The following is a 15,431-nucleotide window of genomic DNA, read 5'->3' as shown; positions in this document are numbered from 1 at the left end:
AATTGAGGAGGTGTTGACATTCTTACTTTTACATAAAAATAAAATTACAAATTAAAAACATAAAGAAAAGAAAGTTATCCAAACAACAAAGATCTTACACATAATTTAAGATACTTGTCTATTCTTAGAGGAAGGTACGTGACATTGTGACAATCGGGAACGACCCTTGTCTTTCAATGCAGCGGGGTCTCTTTGAGCCTGTAGCCCTGTACCCAAAAGTTTCCAGTCCAATATACCGATCCTTTTTTTATATATAAATTTAAAAACTTCTAAGAGAAGGAAATAAGCACACCAACATTCTCTTCTAATATTTTGATGAAATTCAACCTCAATACCAAGATATTAATGATAAAAATAAAAAAAAAATTAACACTTACAGAACCCGAAAGTGTGTTCGCCGTTCAGGGATATCTCCAAAAGCCTTTCGAAGAATGGAGGAGCACTGCTGAAACGAAGCGAGAGTTAGAAATTTTGTATGGTTAGGTCGGCGACAAAAAAATAACAGAACATTAAAAAGAAATCTTACCTCCTGTCAGACCATCTATTTCGTCTCGTCAAAGAGGAAGAACTTCGGATGAAGAAATCGAAGAGGAAGGATAATAATTGATTGTAAAAAAGAGAGATAATTTACATCCGTCTATATCTAATGTATCAATTCAACAAAATATGAATATTTGACAAGGTGTAGGCATCATATATCATTCAATGAGTAAATTTAAGACATCAAAGGTTCACACTCAAGATCTCAATTTCCAAAAGATAGAAAATGAACTATCAAATCACTTTTGCTAATACATCAAGCCATATAACATTTTAGAACAACAACAGATATAAGTTCAATGAGAATTAAGAAAGAAGGACAAAAACTAATATTTTTTATTCTTTTATATATTAAAGAGAAGTTGGATGCAATTAAGAAAGCTCCTGATTCCATTAACTATAATAGAATATTATTGAACAGAATATGTTATCAACACTAACATTTTTTTTTTTTACAATAAAAAGAAGTTGGATGCAATTAAGAAAGCTCCTGATTCCATTAACTATAATTGAGTATTACTGAACAAAATATGTTATCAACACTAATATTTTTTATTTACTTTTCGCACAACTTCAGTTTCTCAATCGTAATAGTCTTTGTCAACATACTAGCCGGATTCAGACGCCCTTAAATTTTTTCAAATGCTAATACTCCTCTTCAAGTGCTGATCTAATGAAGTGATAACACACTTGTATGTGATTTGTTCCGGCATGATAAATAGGATTCTTTGCCAAATGAATAGCACACTGACTGTCATAATACAACAAATTCTTCCCATGTTTGTGACCTAATGTTTCCCAGAAAGACAACAACCATACCATCTCTTTGTTGGCTTCGGCCACAACGGCATATTCTGCCTCAATAGTGGAAAGAGCAGTTGTCTTATGCAACTTAGAGACCCAACTAATTGCAATACCACCCAATGTGTATACATGTCTAGTGGTACTCTTCCTGCCATCAATGTCTCTAGCCAATGCAGCATCTACATAACCCTGTAATCCCAAGTCTAACTTTCTGAAACATAAAGATGAGTCTACAATGCCTCTAAAATACCTAAGAATCCACTTGCATGAACTATGTCTGGTCTAGTGCATACATGAGACTGCTTATAGAAGAAGCATAAGTCACATTAGCCATGCTGGCTGGCTTATCCTCCGTAGAAGGTGACTACTCCTTAGATATCCTAAAGTGACTAACCAAAGGAGTACTCACTGGTTTTACATCATTCCTGTTGAATCTACTTAGCACCTTCTTCACATATTCTTTTTGTGACAGTTTCAAGACATCAATGTCCCTAGTAATCGTCATCCCAATGATTTTTTTTGCAACATCCAAATCCTTCATTGCAAACTTCTTGGACAACTAGATTTTTAACTTATCTATTTCCTGTTTGCAAACACATGCTATCAACATGTCATCAACATATAGTAGTAGAATGATGTAGGAGTGATCAAGCTTATTCGCATAACATCAATGATCCACCTGGCACCTTAAGAAATCATTACTACTCATAAAGGTGTCAAACTTCTCATACCATTGTCTTGAAGTATGTTTAAGACCATACAAGCTCTTTTGAAGTTTGCACACCATTTTATCCTTTCCTTGTCCTTTGAAACCGTGTGGCTACATCATGTCAAGTTCTTCCTCCAAATCACCAAGAAGAAAAACTATCTTTACATCCAACTGCTTTAAGTGCAAGTCTTCATTAGCCACAAGTCCAAACACTATTCTAATAGTGGTCAATTTCATTATTGGAGAGAAAATCTTTGTGTAGTCAATGCCTTCCTTTTGTTGAAAGCCCTTTATCACCAGTTTTGCCTAGTATAACTTGCTGCCATCATGTTCATCTTTTATTCGGTACACCCACTTGGTCTGCATGGCCTTCGTCTCTTTTGGTAACTTAATTAACTACCATGTCTGATTGGATAACAATGAGTCCATCTCATCCCTCATGGCGAACTCCCACTTGGTTGATTCATCAACTTGCATGACTTCCTCGTAATTCTCTGGTTCACCTTTATCAGTCGACAAAATATAATTCAGTGCAGAGGAGTACCTCTGTGGTAGTCTGCTAGTTCTAGCAAATCTCCTGAGTTCAGTCACTGGAATGTTCTGATTTACTTCTGGGGGTACATTTTCCTGGTGTTCTTGAGTAATTTTCTCCATCTCAATAACTGGAATATCTCTCAATTGAATCACTTCATACTTCTTGGCTTCATCACTTGTGCTCTCAAACTCTGTTCTCAACCAGTCTTTATAAAGGGCACCTTCATTGAAGATCACGTCCTTGGTCCTGATAACCTAACGACTTTGGTCATCCCAGAAGTGATAACCAAACTCGGTACCACCATAGCCAATAAAGAAACATATCTTAGATTTAGCATCAAGTTTATTTCTAACAACAGAATCAATATGAATATAAGAAACACAACAAAAAACTTTCAAGAAAGAAAGGTTTACCTCTTTGTTGCTCCAGATGTCTTCTGATATTTTGAAATCCAATGGTGTTAAGGGACCTTTGTTGATCAAATAGGCGGTGGTGCTAATAGCCTTAGACTAGAACATCTTTGACAATCCTGCATCTAATCTCATGCTACTATCACGCTCATTCAAAATTCTGCTCATCCTCTCAACACACATTTTGTAGCTATTTTTCAGGAATGGTCTTCTTCATCCTAATTCCATTATCATAACAATACCGCTTAAAATCATCATCTACATATTCTCCCCCATTTTCTAACTGTTAGCACTTTACCTTCAAATCTGTCTCATTCTGAACCATTGCTCTCCATCTCTAGAACGTATCAAAGACATTTGATTTTTTTTGTTCAGGAAATAAACTCATACCTTTTTACTTGCATCATCAATAAATGTCACATAGTTGGTACAACCACCATGGGGGGTTATTGTTGGAGACCCCCACACATCTGTGTGAACCAACTCCAATTTTGTTGTCTTTTGTTCCTTTCTAGCCTTAGAAAAGCAAACCATGTTTTGCTTGCTAAAAATACAACCTTCACAAAAACTGTTGTTTACAGTTTTCAACCCTGGTAGCGTCCCTTTGGACCAAACCACTTTCATTCCTTTCTCACTCACTTGACCGAATCTACAATGCCACAAATCAGAATCAGTAACAACATCAACAACTTCAACCGTGTCTCTGCAACTAGAAATTATGTAAAGAGTTCCACTTTTAACTCCTCATGCAACAACCATGGCTCCCTTAGTGTCTTTCCTGGTAGCACCATTAAAAGTCACATTATGACCTTCATCATCAAGATGCTCTATTGACATCAGATTACACATCGGTTTTGGTACATGTCTTACCTTGTGAATTTTCCACACTGATTCGTTTGCATTCTCAATTTGACATTACAAATACCGATAATATCCAAAGGTTCTCCATCAACAAGATACACTTTCTTGTGATCTTCAGCAATATAATTCTTTATGATCTCACGATGTGCAGTGGTGTGAAAAGAAGTTCCTAAATCTAAAACCCAAGAATCAATAGGACTATCAACCAACAAGAGTAAAACATCTTGTACTTCTTCTGGCACTTCATTTGTAGCATCGTTTTTCTTTTCATCCTTCTTCGGTGCTCTACAGTTCTTCTTATGAGACCAAACTTGCCACAATTCCTGCAATTCATATTACTTCGGAATTTGAACTTGCTTCTTCTATTCCTTGACTTCCCCCTACCATTGCCCTTGTTGTCCTACCCCTAGTATCGGCATTTAGGGTAGAATTAGATATCGACGATTCTCCGTAGTCCTTTCTATGAACTTCTTCGATGACAATGACATCTTAAACATCATTAAAGATCGACTTTCTATTGCCTACAGAGTTGCTGACTGCAACCTTCATAGGCTCCGAACAATTTGGCAGAGACGCCAAAAGAATTAAAACACAAACCTCATCATCAAATTTAATTTGAATAGAAGTTATTTAATTGACAATCATGCTAAACTCATTCAAATGCAATGCCACTGACGTATTTTCTGTCATCTTTAAATTGAAGAGTGTTTTCATGAGATGTACCTTATTATTTGCGGAAGGCTTCCAATATCAAACAAAATCTTAATCATACCCATTGTGGTTTTCTCCAAATCCACGTTGTGAATGTTCTTTGACAATGTTAATCAAACTACTCCCAACACCTCTCTATTAAGGAGATTCCACGCATCATCTTTCATACCTTCTGGTTTCATATCCAAAAGTGGTGTGTCCAGCTTTTTAATGTATAGAGAATCTTCAATCTGCATCCTCCAAAACACAAAATCCATACCATCGAACTTGTTGATTCTCAGTGCCGATCCTTCTCCACCTGCCATTGCTCTCAATCACTAACCAAAACACTAATACCACTTGTTAGGAATTAGATGCTCTTATTCCAAACTAACAAGATCAATAATAATAATCACAGAAGAAGAGAAAAACAAGCATTAGAACAAAGACAACAAGATTTATACAAGTTCGCCTCAAGGTGAGACTATGTCTTTCGCTGTTACAGTGATCCACTATAAAGATAAAATAGTTTACAAAAGAGATCGCATTCCCAAACTTCCCTTAATGAAACAATAGTCAATATATCGTGTACTGGCGGGGGCTCTGCACATCAACTCAGCATAGGGCTTTAATTATGCTCCACAACTAACAATTTTCTTCCTTGGATGTTGGCTTGAGCCCATCTTCTAACAATCATGGAGAAAGAAAAAGAACACATGTTGGAGGAGAAAAGGGCAAAAGAATAAGGTTATGTACTTGTGTCCAAACTCTCCCCCTTAAGCTCTATTTATAATTGATAAAAGTATAATATTACAATCATGCCCTTCACCCTAGTAAAAGTGGAGAAGAGACAAGAAACATAAACTAATTACATCAATAACACCCTAATTACATGATATCTTCCAACGAGTTGATTATTAGAATAGTTTCAATGGGCAGATCGATGGTTGGCGTATTATCAACATACAATATTGAGCAGATACCAATGTATAACATATACCAAGATTATGTCAGCAACATATAGCAATGGTATTAGTATACTGAGTAAATGAGTAGGCAACCAATGTATGAACGAGCAACGGATTAGCAGTAATAAGCAGTTATAAAACTGAAGGGAAGCATGGGGTATTGACTGCTTCAAATCCAAGAACAAGAAGAAAAGAAAACTTATCTATGTCATGTAGAACAATTTCTTCAAGAATCATGATCCAAGTAAAAAATATGGAATACTAAAATCAATCCTTTGATACCATGTTGATTTCAGGATTCCATACTATTGCTATCAACAACTTAGAGAGTAAGGGAGACGAAAGAAGGATAAGAGGAGAAGATGTGAATTGAAGATGAATGAAGAGAGACATAAGAATGGATGAGAGAGATAGAGAAAGAGATACGTAAAGAAGAGAGGGGAGAATAAACAACTACCTTACTGCATTCTTAGAAAAGAATACATTTTGTTAGAGTGAAAAGGATACGATGGGTTTCAACCAGCTCTGAGAGATTGTGAGTGCCACTCTAGTTTTGGCTCTTAGGTATTTCGGCTAATGCATCAGGCAATGGTAGTGGAGTTGTACCCATGCAACAATAACACCCATTAGCATATTATAGTAAAGCAGTAAAAGGAAAAATGTTATCCTAGTTTATATATGGAAGAAAAAAGATTTTTTGTGTAGTTTGGCCTTATCAATTTGGATGAAATTTTCAAGTTTGTATTGCTATGGCTCTCTTCAATTTTTCTACACCAAATGGATCTTCAATCCGGTCTAGCAAAGGTGGATTGTTAAATTGATAAGGTATGACTATGACATTGTATACAAAAAGGGGCACAAAAGCTTAGATACTGACGCCCATTCCTATCAGTCTAAGTCCTCTCATCATGCTTTGTTTTCTTCGCCAAATTGCACTTTATTTTAGGACATCCAAGTCTCATTTGCCGCAAAAGCTTAGGCTTTCAAACTATTAGATTTTCACAAGAGAGGTGTCATGTTGTTTTTGGAGGGCCTTTTCCTACCTTCTCCTATCCCAGGGTTGCTTGATTATCCTTGTGGTTGTGAATGATTGATTTAGTACAAACTTTTTTGGCCAACACGTTGCCAAGCTAGGCTAATCCCTAATGCCCAACATGTCTTTTGCTGCTTCCTAAAATTAATCAGACCTTGACCCTAGTTTTCTCGGCTAAACACTAAGTAGGATAAATTTTTTTGCACAACCTTGCAGACTTCGGAGGTCCTTAAACCGTACATGTTAACCGACGCAGTTCCTTTGTTGCTTCAGGAAAATAGAGCACAACTCCATTTCGTTTTCTACATCAAAGAAAAACTGAATATGTCAGGTTGCAGTAAAAAGAAGCATTTTGGCTAGCATACAACTTATACTAGAATACAAACTACAATATCGGCTTAAATACACACAGAAATTCGACAATATAACTAAAAAATATGCATACTACATTAGATCCTTGGTTTCCGACCAGTCACCAATCGGTTCCCTTGTTTATTTAGCAATTATGGCTGCAGAAATTGGTTCCCACCTTCTTCTTTCTTTCGATCCTTTTTTTTTATGATCCTTTTTACCAGTCAAATTTATAGGATTTTATATCTTATGATTTTACGTTTTTAATGAATGGTTCTAAGAAAAAGAACAAAGAACAAGGGTATGCTTGACTTTTTCTTATGTTTCAAAGTTGCCCTTGCATTATTGACATGCTGAGTGGAAAGCAGGGGTATTTTGATCTTCTTATGCTTTGATATCTTCTTAGCTGACGTAGAGGCATCTTTTCTTCTCTTGTCAAGGCGCATCGTTCTCTCGACATGTTCCAGAACCTTCAATATGGGAGTTGGAGTCTTCTTATCGCCTTTTTATACTACCGTCAATGGGACTTAAGTCTTGTAGAAAAAAAACTTTCTTTTTTAGAATCAACCGCTGCACATACTGCACCATGGTCTTTATCCTAATAGCTCTGTAGTAGTTCCACTTTGATTCTGGACACTCTTTACCCTTTGGCTTGATCTTTCGATTGAAATGTGGAAGTTCACCATCATTTTCTAACCTTGCTACAAGAGTAATTACAGAAAGACTCTGTAAAAACTTATTTGGGCTAGTGATTTAAGCAATTGTCAAAACGAACTTTAATCGTAAATACTTGCATTTGACCACTGAAATAAATGCTTTATAGGCATTTGTAATGTCCTTAGGAAGGAATTTGAAAGGAGTCCAGTTGTTAACCCTAAGAAGGATTTGACTGATGAGGCCATATTTGAATAAGATTCAAAATATATTTTGATTCTGTCTCCGCATATATATCTATCCTGTTCCAGAGTCCACTGGAGTTAGTAGCCATACACGGAGTATGAATTCCATCACCACTCTTCTGATTAAAAAAGTGGAACTAAACTTGGTGGTCAATTATTTATGGAGGACTAGCGCTGCCAGAGACCTCATGCCTTAGCCAAATTTCCTCATAAATTACATCAGAGAGTTTTAGTGGTTTTATTTTCTTAAGTAAGAAGCTCACTTCACTCACATAAAGTTAGTTTACCAAGGCTTTTCAATTGAGCAAACTCAGATGGGGTAACTACTCGCCTCTTAAAAGATTTCTCTTTTTCAGACTTTTATGTTTCCTCAAATTGAGGGCCCATTTTAACTACTTCCTTCCCAGCTCGAGACTGGTAGGTAGAAGCCCCTAAATCCTCTGTCTTACGCGAAGATTGAGTTAAGATTTCATTTTCATGCCTTGCACGACCGGTAGAAATCCCAAGTTGACCTTCATTTATTTGAATGATATAATCATCCACCGACTAATTAGAGTCTGGTGTTGCGGCTTCCTTTTCCTACAGTAGGATCCGATAGAAGTCCTTGAAGAACTTGTCATTCCTCGCTGAATTTGATGTTCTTGTAACTCAAAAATTAATTGCTTAATTTCGAGCCTAATATCTTTTGCATTAAACCCATATCGGGGACAATTCTCTTCAATATCACCTCTTTCCAAAAGAACAAGGAGGTTGCCGAATAGAGTTTGTAAAGTTGAAGCAATATTGTAAGAGTGAAAATTGCTACAACTAAATCATGTAGACAATCTTTGAGTGGGCCAATCGCCATTTTTCCTGTCTGAAACATAAGAAAACTCTCCTATCAAAGTATTAGGTAAATAATTATTTTCTCCTTTAACATGCTCAACAGTAAAAGGGAATTGAAAAAAATGTTGTTGCCATCGAAGTAACCTTCCTTGGCGAAGTGAATCTTTGAGATTTCTTTCCATGAATCCTACAATTTTTTTTTCAATCGGTGTGTACTAGAAATTCCTTAAGTTCGAAAAGAAAGGCTTTATGTCTAGTTCTAAAATATTTTTAACATAATGATTATGTTTTGAGAATGGACTTCCTACTTAAACAATTTATGCAAGGAATTACTATAATAGGTTTCACAGAGATGTCCTTATACCATGCTTATAAGTCAAGGAAGGTGCAATAAAAATTGGAAGTTTGAATAATATTCTCATGGAGAAATCTATCTAAATTTTCCTTGTTATCTTGGATCCGGTAGGCGCGTGTTAGTGCCATAGGGTGGAAATTTGTATTGTAGGAAAACTAGAAATACTTTTCTTGGTAGCAGGTAGGGGTGGCTTCGAACCGAGCCAGTTAGAGAGTCGGCTTGGTTCGGCTCGGTACCGGCTCGGTTCAATTCGTCATTTATCGAGCTCGAGCACCGAAATCGGCTCGTTTACCTTAACGAGCCGAGCTCGACCGAAACTAGGTTCGGTTCATCGGCTCGCGAGCCGGCTTGAAGTGAGTCGGATCGGTAATGGGATCGTGAGCGAGTGGGGGAGCGGGAGCGAGACCGAGGGGGGGGGGGGGGGGGGGAATTTTTCCTCCCCCTCGTCACCGCCGACCCCTCCCATCGGTTGTTGTCGCCGCCTCTACCGGTGTCGTAGCTGTTTAGCCTTGGAGTGATACCTCGGATCTTTCGTGATAGCAATAGCTGATGCGTTATCACAAAAGAGAGGAATAGGTCACTCCACACAGGCTACCACTAGAAGACTTCCCAAGAATTTACGAAGATAGACAACCTCACTTATAGGTAAGTTCATAGCCAAATATTCTGCCTCGATGGTTGATTGCGCGACATAGTCATGCTTCTTGCTTTTCCAAGAAATGGCACCTCCGCCAAACATAAAGATAAAACCAGAAGTAGACTTGCGGGTATCAATACATCCTTGATAATCTGAGTCAGAATAACCAATCAATTCCAACTTGTTCGCCTAATAAGTGAGTAAAACCTGGATTAGCCTGAAACCGGCTAAGAACCCAACAACATAAGCAAGATCAGGTCTTGTACATATAAGAATATACATAAAACTCCCCACAGTAGAAGTGTATGGATACTTAGATTCGTCCAACTTATCTTTGAGACGAGAAGGACAATCCACCAGACTCATCTTTTTAGTGCTATCATAAGGTACTTTACCTTGTATACAGTTGGACATGTGAAACCGATATAGAAGAGTGTCGATATAGTTCTCTTGAGACAAACTCAATTTTACCAAAGCTCTATCCCATAGAATTTTAATGCCAAGAATATAAGAAGCTTCCCCAAGGTCTTTCATATCAAATGTCTGAAACAACCATGTCTTTATACCTTGGAGTAACTGAATATCATTCCCGGCTAATAAAATATCATCTACGTATAAAGTAAGAAAAGCAATACGATCTCCCACTGTTTTGATATAAACACAATGATCTTCTGGATTCTGAGTAAAACCATTCGTTGTAATTGCTTCATTGAACTTGATATTCCATAATCTTGTGGCTTGTTTTAAACCGTAAATAGACTTGTCCAACTTATATACCTTTGCTTCAGTCCCAGGTCTAAAAAATCCACGTGGTTGTTCCATATAAATCTCCTCATACAAATTTTCATTTAGAAAAACGGTTTTAACATCCATTTGGAACAACTCATAGTCATAATATGCAACCAATGCCAGGAGAGCTCGAATAGACTGTATTGGTGCAACAGGAAAGAATGTTTCATCATAATCAATCCCGTATTGTATAGTAAAACCCTTGCCAAGATACTTCATAAGGTTTTTCCAATAGCTTTTAGAATAATTTTTATGGAAAGAATTGAAAAATCATTCTGAGTATAAGTGAATAGCCTTGGATTTGGATGATATAGGTTATTGGATAGACTCACTTAAACCTTATGTCATACAAAAACTTGGCTTGAAATTGGTTGAAAAATGTCTTGCTAAGAGTTACGAGATCAGTTATATGACTCAATTGCGAAAAATTTCAAGCATGGTGTTTGGACTAGGCCGGTCAATTTTATAGATTGAGATGGTATCTATTTTCAAGTCATTAAACCTTGGTTTTGACCAAGTGAACTTGTACTTATAAGGTTTGAAATTTTTTGGACATACAATTTATAGTTTTATTATTAAAGATGATTTATATTTAAAAGTAAAACATTAAGATTTTTAAAAGGCCAAAAAATTAAAGGAATATTATAAAATTTATCAAAATTTAATATATTTTTATTAATACATAATATTTATTAAAACTTTTAAAAATATTAATACGATATCATACATAGAAAATTAATTATAAAATATAACATAATTTTACGTTATATGATATAAAATATTATTATAATAAAGAAATAAAATTATACACAAATATAACATAATATACCTAAATTAAATAAAATAAAATATTAAAAATAAAAATTTTAATTTAAAATATAATATAAACTTTTTATTATATTTACATATATTTGAATTTTTTTTTAAATTATATTTGAAAACTGCTTGGGCCTCTTCTCACTCAAGTAGGAAAGAAGGCACAGAGGGGGTCGATACCTCATTTCATTGCTTTCTTTCAAAAAATTTAAAACTTCAAAACTTTTTCTTCTTCTTATTTGTATATCTTCAGTGTTCAATTAGTGCACTTGTTGTGATCAATAGATATTGAGTGCTTTAGCTGCAAATATAGGAAATGAAATGGGAAACAAAATAGGAAATTAAAATGGTTCAATACATATAAAATAAAAATAGCATAAAATATAAAATTAGGAAACTCATAGGCCCTGTTAGTGTATTTTCTAGGAATGTTAGAATGACATTTCTAGTGGAAATACGTTTTCAAGGACTATTAGTGCCTCATATTTGTGGGAAATACTTTTCTAGTTGGAAATTCTTACCAGAAAAATCATATAATTTTTAGGTGAGATTGTCCAAACAAGATGGGTTGGAAAACCATATGAAAACTTTTTGAATAAATATTTGATCATTGATGTTGTGATACGTTCAACATAAGGCAATTTCTCATGGGAATTTTGTACTAACTATTTATTTTACTAAAAATTTATCGGATAAGTATAGTAATGTATGAGATTTATTATTAATTTTTCTTTATTTTCCTAAAAAATGCACTAATAGGTCCATTTAATTTTCCATTGAAATTTTTAAAAATTTTCATGTAATTTCCTTATAAGTCACTAATAGGATTTTATCTGAAGGTTTGTTGCAAATGTGTATCTTAGGAAAAATATTTCTAGTTTTTATTGAAAACTCATTAAAAAATATTATGGAAACAAAATCTTATGAGAAACAAATCACAAACGGAGGAAACTAATAAATAAAATTTAATTATATAACTTTAGCATAACTTTTATAAACCATTAAACATATGAAAAATGTTATTATGTAAGCTTCTGAGCCTGTAAATTATAATTTAATTCCTAGAAGAGAAAATTCAATTTTGGCGTCTGAGTGCTTTGTAAAGTGAATGACATGTCTCCAATAGAGGTTCTTCTTCTATGAGATTGTTGTTTGATTGATTTGATGTTTCTGTTTGTCCATTGAGTGCTCAATTCCAGCTCAAGTCTTCTCCAAGTCACTCTCACCGTCTCATCAATAATGTTACATAATTCCAAAGATGAGATAAGGGTCTCGTTAGTCTATTGGACACTTTATTTAGTTAATTTTTCCCTCTTGGATGCATGGTAGACTACCCGCCGGCGCCACACGTAAAGGACAAGTTTCCACACGTAAAGGACAGTAGCCTTGAACTACGTTTTCAGATTTTGAAAGTAATCCACAAGATTCTTAAATGTGAAACCGTTTCTGTGAATTTCTCTCGCAATAATGGACCAAAGCAGAGGAGGACGATCGTCCAAGCTTACTTATTCTCAGCGTCACTGAAAAAGTCTGCAATCGTCCAAGCGTACTTATTCTCAGCGTTTAGAGAGTCCATTGTCTTCTCGGCGCATACGGAATGGAAGCTGTTCTGCTGTTTGTAGGGCTCTTGGCCGTAGTCTTCGCCTACTTTCTGTGTGTTGCTCGAAGAACGCGTAAGACGACCGGAATTGGACAGCCACCGGAGCCTGCAGGCCGGTGGCCGGTGGTCGGTCATCTTCCTCTATTACAGGGGAACGAGCAAGTCGCCCTGACTTTCGCAGCTCTGGCGGATAAATTTGGTCCGGTGTTCACAATCTGGATGGGTGTTCATCGCACTCTGGTGGTGAGTAGCTGGGAGTTGGCAAAGGAATGCTTCGGCACCAACGATAAAATTCTTGCGACAAGACCAAGAGGTGCTGCTGGGAAGTATCTGGCTCACAACTACACAATGTTCGGGCTAGCCCCTTATGGACCCTTCTGGAGAGACTCACGAAAGCTCGCCACCATCGAACTTCTTTCGTCCCACCGTCTGGAATCACTGAAGCACTTGCGTGCTACAGAAGTCGGTCTGTCTATCAAACATTTGCATGAGCTGTGGGAGGAGAACAATAAGCTCCCTGTGAAAATGGATATGACGGAATGGTTCCTGGACTTGACCTTCAACACAATTGTGATGATGATTGCAGGGAAGCGGTACCTCGGATCGAACATCACCGCAGATCTTGAGGAGGCAAGGCGGGCGAAGCAAGCTATTATTGAGTTCGCCGTGTTAATGGGGACTTTTGTGGCCTCGGATGCAGTTCCATTCCTCGAGTGGCTTGATTTGAAGGGGCACATCAGTGCCATGAAAAGGGCCTCCAAGGAGTTAGACTGCATCATGTCACTCTGGGTCAATGAGCATCGGCAGAGGAGAAATCTCGTCAAGTCTAAGAAAGACGGAGACTTCATGGACGTCATGCTTTTCAAAACAGATCGAACGGAAACACATGCCGGCGATGTCTCTGACAAGTACATCAAGGCGACGTCCCTAGTATGTTTCTTAATTGATGAAGCTACCTGTTCTTTTGCTTTCTCTAAAATAACCAATGATAACTTCAATCTTGTAGACTCTGATTATACCTGCAATAGATACATCATTCGTCACCTTAACATGGACACTCTCACTACTACTCAATCATCGGCATGAGTTGAAGAAAGCACAAGACGAAATTGACACCATCATTGGCAAGGATAGGACTGTGGACGAATCTGACATCGAAAACCTGCCGTACCTTCGAGCCATAGTGAAGGAATCACTGCGCCTCTATCCTGCAGCCCCTCTTGCAGTACCCCACGAAGCCATGGAAGACTGCAACATTGGTGGATTCCATGTGCCAGCGGGTACACGCATAATAACCAATCTCTACAAACTACACAGGGACCCCCGCGTTTGGCCAGAGCCAGAAGAGTTCCGGCCATCGAGATTTCTCAGCAGCCATCGAGATATGGATGTGAGAGGTAAACATTTCGAGTTCATTCCGTTTGGGAGTGGGAGGCGAATGTGTCCAGGGATCACTTCAGCTCTACAGGTTGTGCACTTCAGTCTGGCCCGTCTGCTGCATGGGTTCCATATAGATACTCAAGACGGTGAAAGAGTGGGTATGAGAGGCGGCCCAGGGGCAACCATGCCTAGGATGGATCCCCTGGATGTCATTCTCACCCCACGATTAGCCTCTAATTTGTATGGTTAGTATGGGTGTGCATCTATTGCTGCATCTAATAGTCATGGTCACCCCATGATTCCTTAGTCCCTTTGTATTTGTACAAGCACCTTTATGTTATCTTTCCATTATCATCATGTAATTGGTCAGGGTTCCTTCTCCCAACGTTGTCTTCCTCCCTTCTTTTATGGATTCAGGAAATAATACATATGCAATAGTAACTTCCTTCTTTCATGCTTTCAAACTTTTTTGTAGGTAGGATTTGTATGGACTTTATTTTATTGCAGTGTTGCTTGTAGCATCAATATATATTATTGCATGTTGAGTGACATGTATCAGATTTACACTAGAGTGATGTGTTATGGTTTAATAGTTTTCTATATCTATTTTACCCGCCACATGTCCAATACTACACCAATTCATTATACATTTTTGTGTTGATCTCAGGTTTTGGAAAGTCGATGTTGTGATGCCCAATATCAATATGGGTATCCATGTCTTTATGTGCACATGAGTGTCAAGGTTTTGCATGTTTGTCTTGTGTAGATCAATTTTTTTCAAGGTTTTTTGTGTTTATTTGCCATATAGTATTTCATTTACGTATTGTGAAAGGTGCAACTAAGGCCCATCCCAAATGACAAGCTAAGTTAGTAATCCTCTTTTTCTATTAATAAATCTAAGCTTTTTTTGCTCGATTTTCCATGTAGGATTTTTCTTTTTATGACTACCCCTAACGTGTACTTCTACACATTGGAATTTTTTGGGTGGAAGTCCATCGTATGATTACTTGATCTAATACCATGTGAAAGCTATGAAGAAATAAAAGAAAACATGTCTAAATGAAAAACATCAATCAATTTTACATGATTCCACAAAAGAAAAGTGATAGAAAATTCGTTGAATCAAGTGATTTTTTAATCAATCAAAGGCCTATTTATAAGGTGAAGAAGAGATAATTCAGATTGTTAATCAAAATGTTGGAATTATGGTTTCAAATATATTATTTATA

General features: G+C 36.8%; 1 protein-coding gene across 1 annotated transcript; it reads left to right on the top strand.

The window, feature by feature from the left end:
• Positions 1 to 8,977: 8,977 nt before the first annotated feature.
• LOC137945636 (cytochrome P450 CYP82D47-like) lies at positions 8,978 to 14,452 on the top strand. Its single transcript, XM_068791590.1, has 4 exons — positions 8,978 to 9,010; positions 9,165 to 9,266; positions 12,919 to 13,752; positions 13,829 to 14,452. The coding sequence occupies exons 1-4, from the start codon at positions 8,978 to 8,980 to the stop codon at positions 14,450 to 14,452; spliced, it is 1,593 nt and encodes a 530-aa protein (XP_068647691.1).
• The last annotated feature ends 979 nt before the right edge of the window (positions 14,453 to 15,431 follow it).

This window comes from Aristolochia californica, unplaced genomic scaffold (assembly GCF_029961685.1).
Source record: "Aristolochia californica isolate CCGP_79_NKW_82.1479 unplaced genomic scaffold, dmAriCali1.0.hap1 SCAF_12, whole genome shotgun sequence".
NCBI classification, from domain to species: domain Eukaryota; kingdom Viridiplantae; phylum Streptophyta; class Magnoliopsida; order Piperales; family Aristolochiaceae; genus Aristolochia; species Aristolochia californica.
Note: the sequence above shows the minus strand (reverse complement) of the source record. Positions and strands in the feature narration are given on the sequence as shown.